We start from the raw sequence: 19,118 nt of genomic DNA, 5'->3' as shown, positions 1-19,118 counted from the left end.
AGACAGGAGGCAAAACTCAAATCTGTCTCCCCAAGTGGGGTTTGGTCAAAGTTTTATGAATTAGGGGAGGAGGTTGGTATGCAGAACCAGTGATAGGGGAGGTCTGGATTGGAGGTCATTTGTGGTAAGGTATATATAACGGGTGCTTCAGCTCCAGATCTTCCTGGACAACAGACCCTTTGCTTCTGAAAGGGTTCTGGCGTTCAGCTTCTGGTCTGCTTCTCACCAACTCCACCTGGTCTGACCTGGCCACCCCCATCTCACATCCCAGGCATTTGCAACAGCCCTGGCAGAGGAGTCTACGCTCCGTACAGCAAGTAGTAGAGTGATCAGGCGAAAGTAAATCAGAGCCTGCCCCTTTTCTGCTCAAGCCCTGAACTGCCTTCACACCTGTGATATCGTGATTTATAATAAGAAATATGTACATTCGGTCTTCATCCTTGTTTCTGGCACAGAGCTCCTAAAAACCTGGGGATTTCCTAAGTAATGAGAGGGATAAAGGGGTCTTGTGTTATTTTAATGAAGCCGCTTTTGAGACGCACTTAAGATGGGGCTTGGTTGCCAGGGAAGCCCTAGAGGTGATTAGAGAGTTGGAACTTTCAGTCCCATGCCCTTGACCTCTAGGGAAGAGAGAGGACCCCAGAAGTTGAATCAATGACCAATGGCCACTGATTTCATCAATCATGACTATGTAGTGAAGTCGCCAAAACATCCGAAAGCATGGGGTTTGGAGAGATTCTAGGCCGGTGAACAGGTAGAGATTCAGGGAGAATGGTGTACCCAGGAGAGCGTGGAAATTCCATGCCCCTTCCCGCATAACTTGCCTTATGCATCTTTTCATCTGGTTGTTGATTTGTATCCTTTAATATCCTTTGTAATAATCTAGTAACCTAGATGACTGGTAAGATAGTAAGTAAACTGGTTTCTCTGGGTTCTGTGAGTTGCTCTAGCAAATCAATGGAACCCAAGGAGGAGATCATGGGAACCTCTGATCTATAGCCAGTGGATCAGAAGCACAGGTGACAACCTGGACTTGTAATTGGTGTCTGAAGTTGAGGCAGTTTTGTGGGACTGAGCCCTTAACCTGTGGGATCGGATGCTATCTTTAGGGAGGTGGCGTCAGAATTGAGTTAATTGCTTGGTGATGTGGAAGAAAACCACACACACACATCAGTATCGCTGTTGAAATCATAACAACTCACTCAGTGTGGTGACTCACTTTATGTGTCAACTTGGCTGGGCCACGAGGTGCCCAGACATTTGGTCAAACATTATTCTGGGTGTTTCTGTGAAGGTGTTTTTGGATGAGACCGATTTTTGTTTGTTTGCATTTTGTTTGTTTTGTTTACATTTTAATTTAATTTTATTTATTGAAAAAATTAAAAATTTTTAATACAGTTTTTAAAGGTTACTTTCCATTTACAGTTATTACAAAATATTGGCTATATTTTCCATAAGGCACAATACATCCTTTTTTTTTTTTTTTTTTTTTTTTTAGGCTGCGTTGAGTCTTTGTTGCCACACACCAGCTTTCTCTAGTTGCGGTGAGTGGGGGCTACTCTTTGTTGCGGTGCGCGGGCTTCTCATTGTGGTGGCTTCTCTTGTTGCGGAGCACGGGCTCTAGGCGTGCGGGCCTCAGTAGTTGTGGCACGCAGGCTCAGTAGTTGTGGCTCACGGGCTCAGTAGTTGTGGCGCACGGGCTTAGTTGCTCCACAGCATGTGGGATCTTCCCAGACCAGGGCTCGAACCCGCTCCCCCACCTCTATATCCCCCCGCAATGGTAACCATTAGCTTGTTCTCTATGTCTGTGAGTCTGCTTCTTTTTTGCTATATTCACTAGTTTGTTTTCTTTTTTAGATTTCATATAAGTGATATACAGTATTTGTCTTTCTTTGTCTGACTTATTTCACTTAGCATAATGCCCTCCAAGTCCATGTTTGCCATGTTGCTACAAATGGCAAAATTTTGTTCTTTTTTATGGCCGAGTAGTATTCCATCATGTATATATATATATATATATATATATATATACCCCCCATGGATGAGATTGATATTTAAATCAGTAGACTGAGTAAAGCAGATTGCTCTCCCGAATGTGGGTGGGCCTCATCCAATCAGTTGAAGGCTCGAATAGAAGAAAAGGGCTGACCCGCCCATGAGTAAGGGAACTCCTCCTGCCTGAATGCATTCCAGCTGGGATATCAGTTTTCTTCCTCCCTTCGAACTTGAAACAACAGCTCTTCCTAGGTCTCAAGCCTGCACACCTTCAAACTAGAACCACACCATCAGCACTCTTGGGTCTCCAGTTTGCTGACCACAGATCTTGGGACTTGTCAACCTCTGTAATCACACAAGCCAGTTCCTTATAATGAATCTCTTTATGTATGTATACACATGCTGTTGGTTCTGTTTCTAGAGAACCCTAATACACCCAGAGTAAAAGCCAAATTCTTACAATAGTCTCAAAATTTCTTCATAATCTGACCTATGATACCTCTCAGACCTACTCTCCTTATTCACCCCGTTAATCACTCTGCTACCCCGTCATCCAGCTGCGCTAAACACACCACACAGGCTCCCACCTTGGGACTTTTGAACGCGCTCTTCCTTCGGGGTGGATCACTTTTGCCTGGATACCCATAGGCGTCATTCTCTTACTTTCTTCATGTGTTTACTCAGACGTCACCCTCTCCATGAGGCCTGCCCCAGCCACGTTTTTAAAACTTTCAGCAGTTCTCAACTATTCCTCTTCTGCTTTCCTGTTTTTCTCAATATTTATTTATTTGGTTGCACAGGGTCTTAGTTGTGGCAGGGAGGCTCCTTAGTTGTGGCATGCGAACTCTTAGTTGTGGCATGCATGTGGGATCTAGTTCCCTGTGGGACTGAACCTGGGCCCCCTGCGTTGGGAGCACGGAGTCCTATCCACTGCGCCACCAGGCGAGTTCCTGCTTTCCTGATTTTAATTGTTTCCTTAGACTACATTATTCTCCAAGAGACTGTGTGTCTTTTTTTTTTTTTTTTTTTTTTTTTGCGGTACGCGGGCCTCTCACTGTTGTGGCCTCTCCCGCTGCGGAGCACAGGCTCCGGACGTGCAGGCCCAGCGGCCACGGCTCACGGGCCCAGCCGCTCCACGGCATGTGGGATCTTCCCGGACCGGGGCACGAACTCACGTTCCCTGCATTGGCAGGCGGACTCTCAACCACTGCGCCACCAGGGAAGCCCTGAGACTGTGTATCTTAATTTTCTTATTAAATGTTAGTCTCCCCACTCAGATTTTTGACTCACCTTTTCCACCCTAGGAGCTTATCCTGTGTTCTATCTCCAGCCCCTACATAGCCCCTGCATGGGGGCATGGCGCACAGCAGGTGTCCTCAAAGCCTTAGTTGAATGAGCGAGTATCAGTGCCAGGCTGTGCCCTAAGCGCTTGACACATATGAACTCATCGAATCCTCACACAGCATTTCTGCTAGTGTCTCTGTTTTTCCGATGAGCAAACTGAGGCACAGAGAGGCTAAGTAACTTTGGTAAAGTTGAACAGGTGGCAGGTGAGTTGGTAGGTAGGCAGGTGTCTGGGTTCCAACCCGGGCACTCCTTGCCTTCAACTCCCACATTCGAAACACCCTGTGCTCGGTCTGCTTTGGGCATCAGCACCAGGACCAGAGTCTGAGGCTGCCTGGGACGAGGACAGTGATGGGAACGGGGACCTAACTCATGGGGTCAGGAGGCTCCAGGGTCACTGGTGGCGACCACAGCTCTGTGACCACTGTGGACCGAGTCATGTCCAACTGACATGCTTGTTGCTGAGAACTTACCTTTCTCCTGACTTGGGGGCAGGCCTCCATCACCTGGACCCTCAGCCTGGGCTCCCTTCAACATGTGATAATGAATTTGCTCTTTGACCTCCCAGAGGCCCTGATCCCCAGGGAGCTGGACAGGTGATGCTCTCTTCCCCATGTAGACAACAGTGGAAGGGCTACAGCTGTGGGGCCTTGGGTGCCTAGACAAGCCTCACATTTCAGTAGCTCGCAGTCTGCAGCTGCAAATGGGAGAGACCTGCCCCCTCCTGTGGCCTGTGGCGTCCAAGTTCCCCTTCTGCTTGGCCAAGGCCGTCGCTGTCACCCACTGGCTTCCTGTTGGGGCTTCCTCGGTCGCTCCCCACATTCGCGGCGCTTCCTTCCCTGAGTGAGGCACTTGGACCCGGGCTCTGCGCTGGCGGACGCGGACATGGTGCCCCTGCTGCTGCTGCCCCTGCTTTGGGGGGGTGAGTGGGCCGAGGGAGGAGGGGCGGCAAGGGTGGGGGAGGGGCTGGAGCTTCAGCGGAGCCTCTGTGTCCCCCAGGGTCCCTGCAGGAGGACCAGGGGTACCGGCTCCTAGTGCAGGAATCAGTGACGGTGCAGGCGTGCCTGGGTGTCTACGTGCCCTGCTCTTTTTCCTACCCTTGGCGTCCGTGGTACTACTATGGAGAACCCTTCATCTATTGGTTCCGGGAAGGGGACGACATACACCGCAGTGATCCTGTGGCCACAAACAACCCAGGTAGACAAGTGAAGCCAGAGACCCAGGGCCGATTCCACCTCCTCCGGGACCGCAGGGAAGAGAACTGCTCCCTGAACATCAGAGATGCCAGGATGAGCGACACAGGAGTCTACTTCTTCCGAGTGGAGAGAGGTGATAGGAAATACAGCTACAGAGATAAGAAGCTGAATTTGCAGGTGACAGGTATGGCAGGGGCCCAGGAGAGGACCCTGGGACGTGGAGACTCCCGTATTAGAACAGGAACAGGACACAGGACCACTCCCTGCTCCAGGTCTTGGGGTTTAGGGGTTCAGAAGAGACACAGGACCTGGGGTGAGCTGTGGCTCTGAAGCACTGGTCCCTCTCAGGGTCACATTCTGGGCCCCCACCCCCCTGGGGCCCAGGCATCTCCCTCTCTTCTCGTCAGCCCCAACAGAGAAACCTGACATCCATTTTCTGGAGGCTCTGGAGTCCGGCCGCCCCACAAACCTGATTTGCCACCTGTCACTAGTCTGTGATGGGGGAAGAGTTTTCTCATTCTCCTGGGCGGGGGATGCCCTTGATGCCATGGACCCAGAGACCCTCCACTCCTCGGTGCTCACCTTCACCCCGAGGCCCCAGGACCACGGCACCAACCTCACCTGTCGAGTGGAACTCCAAGGAGATCAAGTGACCATGGAGAGAACCATCCGACTCAACGTGTCATGTGAGTTTGGAGGGGGGCTGGGTCCCTGAGGGCAGTCGGCTGTGTGTGTGTGCGTGTGCGTGTGCGTGTGTGTGTGTGTGTAGAGGGCAGGGATAGAATGAGGGCCAGCTCACTCTCTTATGGATCTGCGCCTTGGGAGCCGAGGTGGGGAGAGGCCATGAGGACAGCCATGTCCCCTTCCTGGTTTCCTTCCTTGGGTGCTGGGTCAGTTTCCATCCCACTGCTCAGCTCTGAAGCAAGGCCACATCTTTCCATCCTAGATGCTCCGTGGAACCTCAGTATCAACCTCTGCTTCAGAAATGTCACAGGTAGGAAAGGACCTCTCTTCTCCGGGGCTGGGTCCAGCTCCTGGGACCACCTCCAAGCAGAGAGGGTGGGATTAGGGCTTGAATGCATCACATATGGGAAGAGCAAGGATAAAGATCACCACCTTCTCTCCCCCACCTCCCAGGCGCTAGTCCACACACAGATTCAATACACATATACACATACATACACATACATATATACATGCACGTACACACGTACCCACAGCCACATCTCCACACAGACGCATACGGAAATGCACACACGCACATGCACCCACACACGCATGGACACACACATACAGGCCACACCCACACACGCACCACACACATACGCACTCACACACTCTGTTAAAAGCCCATTTCGCTTCACCATGGTTGTGCTCTGTGGTTTTCCTGCACAGAACCGCCTGCGTCCCATTTCCTGGTGCCTTCACTGAATCAGTTTCCCAAGGCTTGAGGCTCTCTGTGCTCTTTCCACCAAACAGCCCAGGCACGTCCCATTGAGACACTGAGCCTCCCCTGAAGATACGAGGCCCAGACACGTTGTGTCAACCTCCTTAGGGTGTGAGGGTCCAGCCTTGGAACCCACACCGAAGCAAGCTAGCTGGCCAGGGGAGGAGGGGGAGAGGCCAACTAGATCCTGGGAAGGCAGGAGGGATGAGACCTCAGCCTCCCCCAGCTCTCGCTGCACTTTCCCCCAAAGCCCTCAAGGCTCTACAAAACAGCTCATCCCTTCTCATCTCGGAGAGCCAGGCTCTGCAGCTGCTCTGTGTGGCTGACAGCAACCCCCCTGCACAGCTGAGCTGGTTCCGGACGTCCCCAGCCCTGAACGCCACCCGCATCTCCAGCACCAAGATCCTGGAGCTGCCAGGCTTAGGCGCTGCAGAAAGAGAATTCACCTGCCGAGCTCAGAACCCTCTGGGCTCCCAGAATACGTCTCTGAGCCTCTCGGTGGTCTGTGAGTGCGGGGACCCCTGGGGGCAGGACACCTGGGCCCAGGTGAGGGGAGGGGCACCGCTGACTTTCCTCCCTCTGTACAGACCCCCCGCAGCTGCTGGGACCCTCCTGCTCCCAGGAGGAGGAGGGTCTGCACTGCAACTGTTCCTCCCGAGCCCAGCCGGCCCCCTCCCTGCGCTGGCGGCTGGGGGAGGGGCTGCTGGAGGGGAATTTCAGCAACGCCTCCTTCAAGGTCACCTCCAGCTCGGCTGGGCCCTGGGTCAACAGCTCCCTGAGCCTCCGCGAGGGGCTCAGCTCTGGCCTCAGACTCAGCTGCGAGGCCCAGAACGTCCACGGGGCCCAGAGCGCCACTGTCCTGCTGCTGCCAGGTCAGGGGGCCTGTTGAGGGCAGAGGCTTAGGGGGAAAGGAGTTAAGGTCCTAGAAGATGATGCTTGGAGGGAGAGGGGCTGGGGCCTGGACAGAAGGTGGTTGCTAGGACAGGGTGCCCCATCTCAGACCTGAAGGGGTTCTCCAGCAAGTTCTGCAAGGAGGTGGGAAGGCAAGAGACTGAATCTTAGGAGTGAGCTCATCTCACAGCCCTCTCCTCTGCAGGGAAACCGGCATCCCTGACCGGAGTGGTTCGTGGGGCCCTTGCAGGTGCCGGTGCCATGGCCCTGCTGTCACTGTGTTTGTGTGTTATCTTCTTTTGCATGTAAGCCTGTGTTCTTGGGGAGGTGTACAGGGGTGTGTGTGTGGTAGGCAGTCCAGAGAACGGTCATTTAACCCCAGAAAGGCAGAGCTGAGTAGACTAGATCCAGAGGGGGTCTTTTTTTTTTTTTGTGGGGTTGGGGGGGAATAGGTAACAGCCTTCGTGAGATAGAATTCCCATACGTTTAAGGTGTACAATTTATTGGCTTTCAGTCTATTCAGAGTTGTGTGTCCATCACCATGATTTTGATAGAACTTTTTCATTAGCCCATGAAATGAAACCAAAAGGAAACGCACACCCCTTGTCGTCCCATCTGATCCGTGCCCTGCCCTAGACAACCACGAATCTGAGTCCCTCTAGAGTTGTCTATTCCGGACATTGTGGAATCATAAAATATGTGGTCCCTTGTGACTGACTCCTTTTGCTTAGCGCGATGATTTCAAGGTTCGTGCACGTTGTGGCATGTGTCCGTACTTTGTTCCTTTTTATTTCCAAATAATGTTCCCTGGTATGAATGGAGCACGTTTCTACCCATCCGCTCATCCACTGATGGACAGTTGGGTTGTTTCCACTTTTTGGCTATCATTTGCCAATAATAATAACATTCACGTACAAGTTTTCATGTGTAAGCGGAGTCTTTAGGGATGGAAATTCAGTCTTGGCCAAGGTCCTGGTCATCCAGGAGGATGAAGCCCTCACTTGCCCGTCAGGAAGGCCTCCGAGTCCAGTTCCAGGGTCCGGATGCCTGAGTTGTCTTACCAGGGAGTGGGGGCAGCCTGCTTGCCTTTGCCCGAGCCGGCCTTCTGCAGTTTCTTCTCTTCTCTTCCACTGGTTTCTTCTCCTAGAGTGAAAGCCCGCAGAAAGCAGGCAGCCAGGAGACCAGAGGGTGTGGATGGTGAAGACCCCGTCATGGGTACCATCGCCTGGGTGAGTGATGTGGGCGTCTTCTCCTGCAGTGGGAGCCCTGGGCGTATCCACTCGCTGGGTCCAGACTGAGTTCCTCAGTATTTCCTGCTCCTCCCTGGCCCCCCGGGCGGACTCCTGGGCATTGACTCCCCTTCTGTTCTTCCCCTTCATCCCCCAGACGCAATGGCCCTCTGCTGACCACTGAGCCAACCTCACCTCTTTGCCAGATACAGCCTTCCAGAACCATCTCCCCCAAACCAGTACTTTCCAGCCCTTCTGGAGTTTCAAAGCTGTTGTTTGCTACCATTGCTTAGAGAATCGAGTCCTAATCCTTGGTCTGATATACGAAGTCCTTCCTGAGGTCTCCCCTGATGGCCGCTCCAGCCACTGGTCCTGCCCTGGGGTCCAGCTACACTGGCCTTCTCACTGTCTCCATAGCAATCTATCAGCTGATGACTCAGAGCCTTTGAATGTACAGTTCCTTCTACCTGAAATGCCCTTCCTTCCTCATTTCGACCAGACCACCTCGCCTCCTCCTTCTAGCTCCAATATCAACATCTCTTACTCTGGGAAACCTTTGTCCTCTCCCTCCCTGTCAAGGCCCATCCCTCCCTTCTCTATATCCCCAGAGCTCTGTGTCCACCCCTGTACTGAGGGTCACATCACACAACATCACTATATTTACCTGTCTCCACCCTCTCATCGTATTTGTAAAGTCCTTGAGAGGGCGGGGGTTGTAATTTTCTCTCACTGTCCCTGTCCAGCATGACCCCCCTTCTCTTTTTTAAAATTGGGTTCGCGTTGCCCTAAGTGGAGTTATCCAAAATGCTTTGCTCGTCACCGAGCTATTATCACTGGAACATGCAGTGTTCGCTTTGTTTTTCATAATATGATAAGCAAATGTAAACCTCCCGTCCAACCTAAGACTTCAAACATTGATGATGACTTTTATCTACCCATGTTGCTCCCTGATCCATCCTCAGTAACCACTGCTCTGAATCTCTTTTTTTTTAAATTTATTTATTTAATTTATTTATTATTTTTGGCTGCGTTGGGTCTTCATTGATGCACGCGGGCTTTCTCTAGTTGTGGCGAGCGGGGGCTACTCTTCGTTGTGCTGCGCGGGCTTCTCATTGCAGTGGCTTCTCTTGTTGCTGAGAACGGGCTCTAGGTGTGCGGGCTTCAGTAGTTGTGGCACACGGGCTTAGTTGCTCCGCGGCATGTGGGATCTTCCCGGACCAGAGCTCGAACCCGTGTCCTCTGCATTGGCAGGCAGTTCTTAACCACTGCGCCACCAGGGTAGCCCTGCTCTGAATCTTTTGTTGCTGGTGTTATCACATATATGTTTACCCAAAATGTACACTGTTTAGTTTAATTGCTTCTGAACCTACAAAGGGCTTCACGTTCCGCATACTCTTCTTGGACTCGCTTTGTAGATGCAACATTAGGTCACAAAGAGTCATTCCTATTTTTACATAAAGTTGCAGTTCTCAATTGTATAATAATTCATTTTATTATTATGTCTATTATCTAAGCTTGTATTGATGGACATTTGAGTTGTTTCCAGGTGTTGCTCTTACGAACATTCTTATTCGTGTCTCACTGTGTTCACATGTGAGAGTTTTTCTTTAGCATTACTTAAGAATTTAATTACTAGGTCATAGTGCATGTAAAGTTCATATTTACAAGATCATGACAAATGGTTTTCCAAAGCAACTGCATTCACTTATACTCCCATCGGTGCTTATCAGATTCTGTTGATCTACAATCTCTCCAACACTTGGTTTTCTCAATTTTTTTTTTTTTTGTCATCTCACCATCTCACTATGGTGTTGGTTTGCATTTCCTTGGTTACCAATGAAAACAAAAGTCTCTCTGTGTCTTCAGTGGCATATGAACATGTTCTCTATAAAATGCCAGGTCCCATCTATGGCCCATTCCCCTACTGGATGTTGGACTTTTTCTTATTAAATTTGTTGGAGTTCTTTATACATTTTTATACTGTTTTTTTTTTCTTTCTGGTTATATACATGGTAAATATCTTCTCCCAGTGAGTAGCTTATCTTCACTTTTTTTAAAGGTGACCTCTGATTATGGTAAGTTCTGAATTGTAATATAACCATATTTACCAGTCTTCTCTTTTCTATTGAGTGCCTTTTGGGTCTCATTTAAGAAACTCTTCCCCATCTTAAGATTAGAAGGATATTCAAGTATAGTTTCTATGAAAAGTTTTGTTTTCCTGTTGACATTTAAACACTTCATCTACCGGGAGTTGAGGTTTGTGTGTGGTGTGCAGTGTTGATCTATATATGTCCTTTCTTCATTTATAGAATAGTCCTTCGCTCCCTCCCCTACTGATCTGCCATACATCAAAATTCCATACGTGGGCGGGCCTCTATCTGTGGCCTCTTCTATTCCAATCGTCAATTTTATAGTCCCTGAGTCAGAACTGTGTCTACAGTCAACAGCATCTATAAACTCAAACATAAGTCCTGGTATCTAACAGAGCAAAACCTTCTCCTGAATCTTTTTCAGAAGTTGTCTTGCCTATCCTTGGCCCTTTGTTGTTCTATTTAAATGTTAGAGTCAGTTTGTCAAGTTCCAAAAAAAGTACTCCTGTTGGAGTTTTGACTGGAATTACATTGAACCCATAGATCAATTCAGGAGGAGTGTACTTGTTTTTGAATTTAAGTCTTCTAACCCACGAAAAACGGATATCTCTATTCATTTAAGTCTTTTAAAAAATGTTTTCAAGAAAGAGAGACAATTCCTTCACACAGGTCTTGGTCATCTTTTTCTATTTTTCTTCCTAAATACTAGTTATTGTTACTATTGTAAATGCTATCTTTTTTATTTTATTTTATTATTTATTTATTTTTTTAAACATCTTTATTGGGGTATAATTGCTTTACAATGGTGTTAGTTTCTGCTTTATAACAAAGTGAATCAGTTATACATATACATATGTTCCCATATCTCTTCCCTCTTATTTTATTTTTTTATATTTGGCCGTGCTGGGTCTTCGGTTTCTCTGCGAGGGCTTTCTCTAGTTGCGGCACGCGGGGGCCACTCTTCATCGCGGCGCGCGGGGCTCTCACTGTCGCGGCCTCTCCTGTTGCGGAGCACAGGCTCCAGACGCGCAGGCTCAGTAGTTGTGGCTCACGGGCCTAGTTGCTCCGTGGCATGTGGGATCCTCCCAGACCAGGGCTCGAACCCGTGTCCCCTGCATCGGCAGGCGGGTTCTCAACCACTGCGCCACCAGATAAAACCCCTGGCAGGAGTTCTTTAGACCCAACCAGGTTGTCAATTACTTGCCGCGCAGTCTTAATTTGGATGTTTGGTGGTCGTCTGCGTGGATCTTTTCAAGTCCGAAGAGATAGAGCAATAGGAGAATGAGAAAGACTGAGGGGGAAAAGCCTTGGCCTCAGTGCGCTTCTTCACGGCCAGAGAACTGGTCCCTGGCAGACCCTGCAGGCGACGTCAGCTGCCCCTTAACGGACTACTTGAATCTACGTGGCTCAGGGTAAGTCCCAGCCACCCTTCAGAGGGGAGCCATAGCCCAGTAGGCGGATCGAGATTATGGCCTTGGAGGCCCCGCATTGGGTGCCAGGAAAGATGTTGCAGGAAAGAGAGTGGGGTGCGAGAGGATGGTCACATCCCAAGTCATGTCTGCGTCCCTGGGATGGCCGCCCAGTGTGGGTTCTTGGCTTTGCGCAGGCAAGGATTCAAGAGCAAGACAAAGCGAAAGAAGGTTTATTCAGGGAGATACACACTCCATAGAGTGTGGGCCATCTTGGAAGGCAAGAGGCCGATGCTATCTTTTTTAAAGTGCATTTTCTGATTGCTCATTGCTGGTATGCAGAATGAAAAAAAAAAGTTTTTTCAAAACATATGAGGTTGTTTTTGTAATTAAAAAAAAATCACAGGGGCTTCCCTGGTGGCGCAGTGGTTGAGAATCTGCCTGCCGATGCAGGGGACACGGGTTCGAGCCCTGGTCTGGGAAGATCCCACATGCCGCGGAGAAACTGGGCCCGTGAGCCACAACCACTGAGCCTGCGCGTCTGGAGCCTGTGCTCCGCGACAAGAGAGGCCGCGACAGTGAGAGGCCCGCGCATAGTGATGAAGAGTGGCCCCCGCTCGCCGCAACTAGAGAAAGCCCTCGCACAGAAACGAAGACCCAACATAGCCAAAAATAAATTAATTAATTAATTTAAAAAAATCACAAATTGGTCTTGGGTGCCATTTAGAATCGTGTTGCATTGGTAGCTGGAAAATTCTTAGATCTTATCCATAAGCCTGCTGAACCATTCCTTTTCAGAGATAAAGATACCATCTGAAAAATTTGTAATATTCTTGTTTTTAACGGTCGTGGCTTGCTGAATCAAAGCAGCTGACTTTGATGCACATGTAATGTCGTTTCCTTCAAGAATCAGCTGGTCCTTTCGGGCTTCAGGTACTGAAGAAGAAACGCCTAGCCTCCTGCAACCCCTGCAGGTGTATTTTTCTTCTGAGAGGTTTCAGATTTCAACAGATGACTCACTCCCCTGAATAAATGATGGGGAAGTGAGCGCACCAAGACTGCCTCGTGTGGTAATGGAAGTCCGTGTGACACTTCAGATTGTGGGCAGGTTGTTTGTACAGTAGTCAATTTCTTTTCATTTCCCCACCATTTGTCCACACAGAGCTGCTCCTTTTACTTTTTTTTTTTTTTTTTTTTTTGCGGTACGCGGGCCTCTCACCGTTGTGGCCTCTCCCGTTGCGGAGCGCAGGCTCAGCGGCCATGGCTCACGGGCCCAGCCGCTCCGCGGCATGTGGGATCTTCCCGGACCGGGGCACGAACCCGTGTCCCCTGCATCGGCAGGCGGACTCTCAACCACTGCGCCACCAGGGAAGCCCTCTTTCACTATGTTTTTAAGCTGGATACTTAGCTTATTAATATATAGCACATTTCTTTCATTATAAAAGTATTTTTGGATAAATTTCTCTCAGAATATGACTTTAATTTCATTCCACACATTTTGAAATGTGTTAATATCATTCAGTTCTAAATATTGCTAAAACCCTATTGTGATTTCTTTTTGGAATCTTAAATTATTGGGGATTTAAAAAAAATCCCAAATGTATGGGGATTTTAAAACGTCTTTCCATCCTTAAATTCTAAATACATTGAGTTTTTTCTCAGAGTGCATGGTTTTCATGATACCTATTTTTTAAATTTGTTGAGACTTGATCTGTGGCCTGGTATGTGATGAATGTTCGTAAATATTTCCTATATGCTTCAGGAAAAAAAATATTTCCTATTTCATAAATTCCAGGTAAGATCAGTAGGCCAGTGTGTTAACTGTATTGTTCAAATCCAAATCTTTCCTAATAGGTCTTCCTGACCTGTCAATATTTGAAATCTTATGTTATGATAGTTTACTTGTCAATTTTTCCCTGGAGTTCTAGCAAATGTATTTCTTATAATTGATGTATTTTTAAATTAAAACTGTATATTTTAGAAGTATTGTATCTTAGTGAATTGAACATTTTATCACATTTAATCACATGTAGTGATTGTCTTTGTGCCTACTGATACTTTTTGTTTTAAAGTCTATTTGGTTAGATCTTAAAACAGATACACCAATTTGTCATTGGTCAGTTAGAAAGGATAATATTTCTCCATCCTTTCCTCTCCCCACCCCCTTCCAACATTTTACTTATGCTTTGGCAGTGATTCTTTTAAATAGTATATAACCAGGTTTTAAAAACTCCAATTTCACATCCCCTGTTGAGTTCACTCTTTTTGGATTTATTGTGGTTATTGATACATGTGGATTTCTTTGTACCATTTTACCTTTCCCTTCTGTTTGGTTCCCTTTTTTTTCAATATTTCATTTTCTCCTTTCTTATTTAAACATTTAATATCTCTGTCTTACACCTAACAGAAAGAACTCGAGTGCTTTCATATCTATTGGTTTCCGCTCTGTCCACCTTCTACTGTAATGTTGGTTCTTTTTCTAGATCTCCAGTTTTCATTCTGGGTAATTATGAACACACTTAACATTTTTCCGTTCTCTGGTCTTCTTAAAAAAATATATACAGGTACACATTTTACTGAGGTGTTTGAGCACCTTTGTATCCTATATTTCTTTCGTGTGGCTTCTTAGTTTTGTTATTTTTATTTGAATTCTTTTTATTTGAATTCTTCCTCCCAACATGTTCTCATTTGGGTTTTCCTGTATTAAGACTTGTGTCTGAAAATATTTTTATGCCCCTACAGTTGAATGTCATTTGGCAGGATATTGATTCCAGGATCAAGGTGATTTCGCTTCAATGCTTTGAACACTTTATTCATTGTTTCTTGTACCCAGTATCGCTGTTAGAAATCTTAGGGCTCGCACATTGGTAGGTAATCCACTCATTCTCCCTGGAAAGGTTTATACGTTTCTCCTTGGTTTTGATATTTTTAAGAATACTCTATTTGGATGTTGGCTTTTCCTTGTCTTTTTTCTTGTGTCTGTGGGGTCCTTTGAGCTGAAGTGGTTCATTTTTTCTTTAATTCTGGCAATTTTATCTCCACTATTTTTGTCCAAATATTTCTTCTTCTTTTAATTTCCTTTTTATCTCATTTGGGGACTGTTGGGATTTCCCTGGCGGTCCAGTGGTTAAGACTCCATGCTTCCAATGCAGGGGTGGAGGGTTGGATCCCTGGTTGGGGAACTAAGATCCCACATGCCGTGTGGCGTGGCCAAAAAAAAAAAGCATATCATTTGGGGACTATTATAATCTGAGCTGAGATCTTCTATTTCTGTCCTCTATCTATTGTAACTTTTCTTTTCTTTTTTTAAAAAATATTTATTTATTTTGGCTGTGCCAGGCTCTAGTTGCAGCATGCATGCGGGATCTAGTTCCCCGAAGAGGGACTGAACCCTGGCCCCCTGAATTGGGAGTGCGGAGTCTTACCTACTGGACCACCAGGGAAGTCCCAACTATTCTTTTCATATGTTGTGTGCTTCATCCTTCCCTACTTCCTTCTAGGGGAGACGTCAAAGGCCCTTCCAGCTCACTGATGTGTCTTCAATTCTATTCATTCTATTCTTCATTCCGCCATTGGGTTCTTCCTATTCTATTTTTCAGACATAATATTTCCACTTTTTACAGAACTGCATACACATTTCCTTTTCACATAATTTACGTGATTACATGACTTCTTGTTTTACATTTTATGTACATAATTTCTGATGTATATAATTTCCTTTTTTTCCTCGCAGTTTGGAGATATATTTGACATACAGCACTGTATAAGTTTAAGGTGTACAGAATAATGATTTGACTTACATATATCATGAAATGATTAGCACAGTACGTTTAGCAAACATCCATCATCTCATATAGATAGAAAATTTTTTCCTTGTGATGAGAACTCAGGATTTACTCACTTAATAACTTTCGTATGTAACATAGAGCAGTGTTAATTATAATTATCCTGTTGTACATTTCTAGTACTTATGTATCTTATAACTGGAAGTTTGTACCTTTTGACCACCGTCATCTAATTCCCCCTCCCCCAGTCTCCCGCCTCTGATCACCACAAATCGGATCTCTTTTTCTATGAGTTTTCTTGTTTGCTCATTATTGAAGTATGATTGACCTACAACACTACGTTGGTTCCTGTTACACAACATAGTGATTCGCTATTTCTGTATGTTTCAAAATGATCACCATGATGTCTAGTTACGATATGTCACCATACAAAGATATTGCAGAGTTATTGACTGATGTACCTAATTTCTTATTCTCACTTTCACGATGGTAATATCATCACTCACTTCTCTTAGTGCATTTAGCGTGCTTAGTTTAAACCCTTGATCAAAGTGTTCTAATACTTGTGCTTTGGAGGTACAGGAAGTTCCCAGGTTCCGTGGGCTTGTTTTCCTTCCGGGATATTTACACTCCACGGGTGTCCAGTCCTGTGAGCTGGGAGGGCATATTCCCCTGGCGATGTTAGTTACTCAGTCTGGAGTATTGATTGGGTGAAGGTGAAAGGCAGATGATAGTCTGTGTCGGCTCAAAGGAGCAACGGGGACCAGCCCCAGGGTGGAGCTCCCCCAGGCACCAAAACCACTGCCCATCATTCCCACTTCCTGTCCCCCAAGAAAGCAGCTTAAGTCGCCCCTTTGCCTTCTGACCCTCAGAGAGAAGGAGCTTTGGGCAGGGACTCTTCGTGGATTTCGATCCACTGGACTCTGGAGTTTGGAAAGGAGAAAATGATGACAAGAATCCCAGAGGCCAGTGAGGCTCCATCTCGGCTCTCCTTCTCTTCACTCCAGGGAAGCTACGGTGCTGATGCAGCACTTACCTCTGGCCACCTGCATATCACCGTCCTGTCCAACGCTGTCTGAATTCTGCAGGCAATGATTGTCCCAAGGCAAGAGTAGCAGAGAGAAAGGAGCAGAATTCAAGCACATTTGAGGGGAAACATCCTCTTATCAACAAGGCAGATTCCCCAGCCCTGGGCTGCAGCACATCGCCTCCCCTACCCATTTGTTCACATTAGCCTTTACTTCCCCCTAGGGACTTCAGTGTGATCAACTGATTATCAAGCAATCGACTAATTGATTTATAAAATTTTGTCATCCTGTAGTTCTATCTGTAGTTCTTCTTTGCTGGATCTTGGTGAATAGAGCCAGTGGCATGTGTGAATTCACTATCTTGACAGAACTGTGACAGAGAGCTTTGTTTTCCCCATTATTTTACTCTCAACCTTTCTGTAACTTTCATACTGTGGGCAGAATAGTAAAGCGATGAGCTTCATAGTCCCTGGAGTTCAACTTCCTGTGTTCAAGTCCTCGATCCAACCACTTCCAAGCTGTGTGACCTTGGACAAGTTAGTTAACCTCTCTGTTTCTTTATTTTCTCTTTTGGAAATAAGACTGTGGATATGGCGGTAACTGTTTCATTGGGTTGTTACAAGAAATGCTTAGAAATGTGCCTAGGTCATGGGGCAATTGCTTACAACTGTTACCTAATGTTACTATTCCCCCCTCTAATAAGGAACTGCATGAAGGCAGGTATTTTGGGCTGTTTCAGTTCCTCTTATGTCCTCATTTGCAAGAATGGCACCTAACTCATAGCCAGCACTCGGCAAAGAGGTATTGAATGAAAGAATGCACATATCACTTTCTCCTGTTTATTCATCTGAGCTGCATGTTGCCTTATGATGACCAATTTAATCCCTTCTTAATACATGGTAAGGCTATTATTAATGGACGCACATCCTTATTTCTCCCTCTTTGGCTGCAGTAGCGTCAATACACCTAGCTGCTTTGTCATTTCATTTTACCTTGCTCATGTCTAATATGGGCAGCTCTGTCTGGATATTCTGTTTTTTTGCTGAGGTCATAAAACCATTTGTTCCTAACCCGGAACTCGTTTTTTTTTTTCTTTCTGAGCTACTTTTGAAGGTTAATGTTGCTTTCAACACTCTCTTCTATAGCATGATGATGTAGGGGTGTGGGCAGACTTGAGAGAGAAAAGGGAATGGCTTCCCAGTGTCTGGGTACCATCTTTGCTGGGAGACTTGGGTCCTGCCTTATTTTCATTTCTGTTTTATGGAGCCCAGGCCCAGGATCCGGAATTGCCATCTCTTTTTAAAAATTATTTATTTATTTATTTATGGCTGTGTTGGGTCTTCGTTGCTGCGTGCAGGCTTTCTCTAGTTGTGGAGAGCAGGGGCTACTCTTCATTGCAGTGTGTGGGCTTCTCATTGCAGTGGCTTCTCTTGTTGCAGAGCACAGGCTCTAGGCATGCAGGCTTCAGTAGTTGTGGCACGTGGGCTCAGTAGTTACGGCACCCGGCCTCAGTAGTTGTGTTTCGCAGGCTCTAGAGCGCAGGCTCAGTACTTGTGGCACAGGGGCTTAGTTGCTCCATGGCATGTGGGATCTTCCTGGACCAGGGCTTGAACCCATGTCCCTTGTATTGGCAGGTGGATTCTTAACCACTGCACCACCAGGGAAACCAGAATTGCCATCTCTTTTCTGGTTTCTGCATAAGCTATCTCACGGTACACCACGAAGTTAGAAATTTGCTTTGTTTCCTTGTCTCTAATCCAGTGCTTCTAGCAGACTAAGCTGCCTGAGGTCAGGGTCCATGTCTGTTTTCTCACACAGTCCACCTGGCCTCTCGCCCAGGACTTGGCACGGGAGACACTGTCAGTAACACAGCAGACCTGGGTTTGAGTCCTGGCTCTGCCATTTACTATATGAGTGACCTTGGGCAAGTTACTTTACCTCTCCCCACCTCAGTTTTCCTACCTGTAAAATGGGGATAATGAGAGTATCATTCATACTGGGGCTTTCTGTGAAGGTTAAATATGATTCGTAAGCCCTTGATATGGCCTAATCAGTCTTAGTATTACAAAACTGTAAATGAATGAGTGAATATTTGAGTTCATAGGAAACACGTGTGGAATGAGAAGATGAATGAATAAATGTCCCTTCAGGCCGACTTTCCCTTGGAGGGGAAAGTGCCTGCCTTACTCCTTCTCTGACTCCCTTTTCTCCCCTTTACTCAGGGTTCCAGGCAAAAGCCCTGGCCAGACGGCCCCCCAGACCAGACGTCGTCCCCTGCAGAGGATGCCCCACCTTCAGGGGAGCAGCAGGAGCTCCATTACGCCTCCCTCAGCTTTCGCGGGATGAAGTCTCGCGAGCCTTTGGACCAGGAGGCCACCAGCACCACCGAGTACTCAGAGATCAACACAAGCTAATGAGGACTCGCCCAGAGCTTGGTCCTGGCTGGAGCAATCACAGCCTCTGTGGGGAAAAGGAGAAGTCAGGGACTAGTTGGTGAAGCCTTTGTGGCAGTATTAGCATTAACTACTGTATGAGTGTCCCCAGGTAGAGCAGAAGGAAGACAGGTGATAGGATTAGAGACTTGGGCTCCATCAAATGCTGGTTCCAGCACTTCCTGAGGCATCGTTAGCAAGCAATTCACTTTATCTCTGTGTCTCAGTTTTCCGTCTGTAAATCAGAGATCATGTGTCTTACCTCAAAGCTG

At 47.1% G+C, this 19,118-nt stretch overlaps 1 protein-coding gene across 1 annotated transcript; it reads left to right on the top strand.

The window, feature by feature from the left end:
• Positions 1–4,197: 4,197 nt before the first annotated feature.
• On the top strand, positions 4,198–18,828 carry LOC307178538 (sialic acid-binding Ig-like lectin 5; the record flags this gene model as incomplete). The annotated part of the gene is made up of 9 exons (XM_079906761.1): positions 4,198–4,261; positions 4,339–4,719; positions 4,943–5,221; positions 5,482–5,529; positions 6,233–6,487; positions 6,570–6,854; positions 7,079–7,178; positions 8,021–8,102; positions 18,637–18,828. Exons 1-9 carry the CDS (start codon positions 4,225–4,227, stop codon positions 18,826–18,828), a joined length of 1,659 nt encoding a protein of 552 aa, XP_079762887.1. The 5' UTR covers positions 4,198–4,224.
• Positions 18,829–19,118: the final 290 nt, after the last annotated feature.

Source organism: Stenella coeruleoalba (genome assembly GCF_951394435.1).
Source record: "Stenella coeruleoalba genome assembly, chromosome: 20".
In the NCBI taxonomy this organism is placed as follows: Eukaryota; Metazoa; Chordata; class Mammalia; order Artiodactyla; family Delphinidae; genus Stenella; species Stenella coeruleoalba.
Note: the sequence above shows the minus strand (reverse complement) of the source record. Positions and strands in the feature narration are given on the sequence as shown.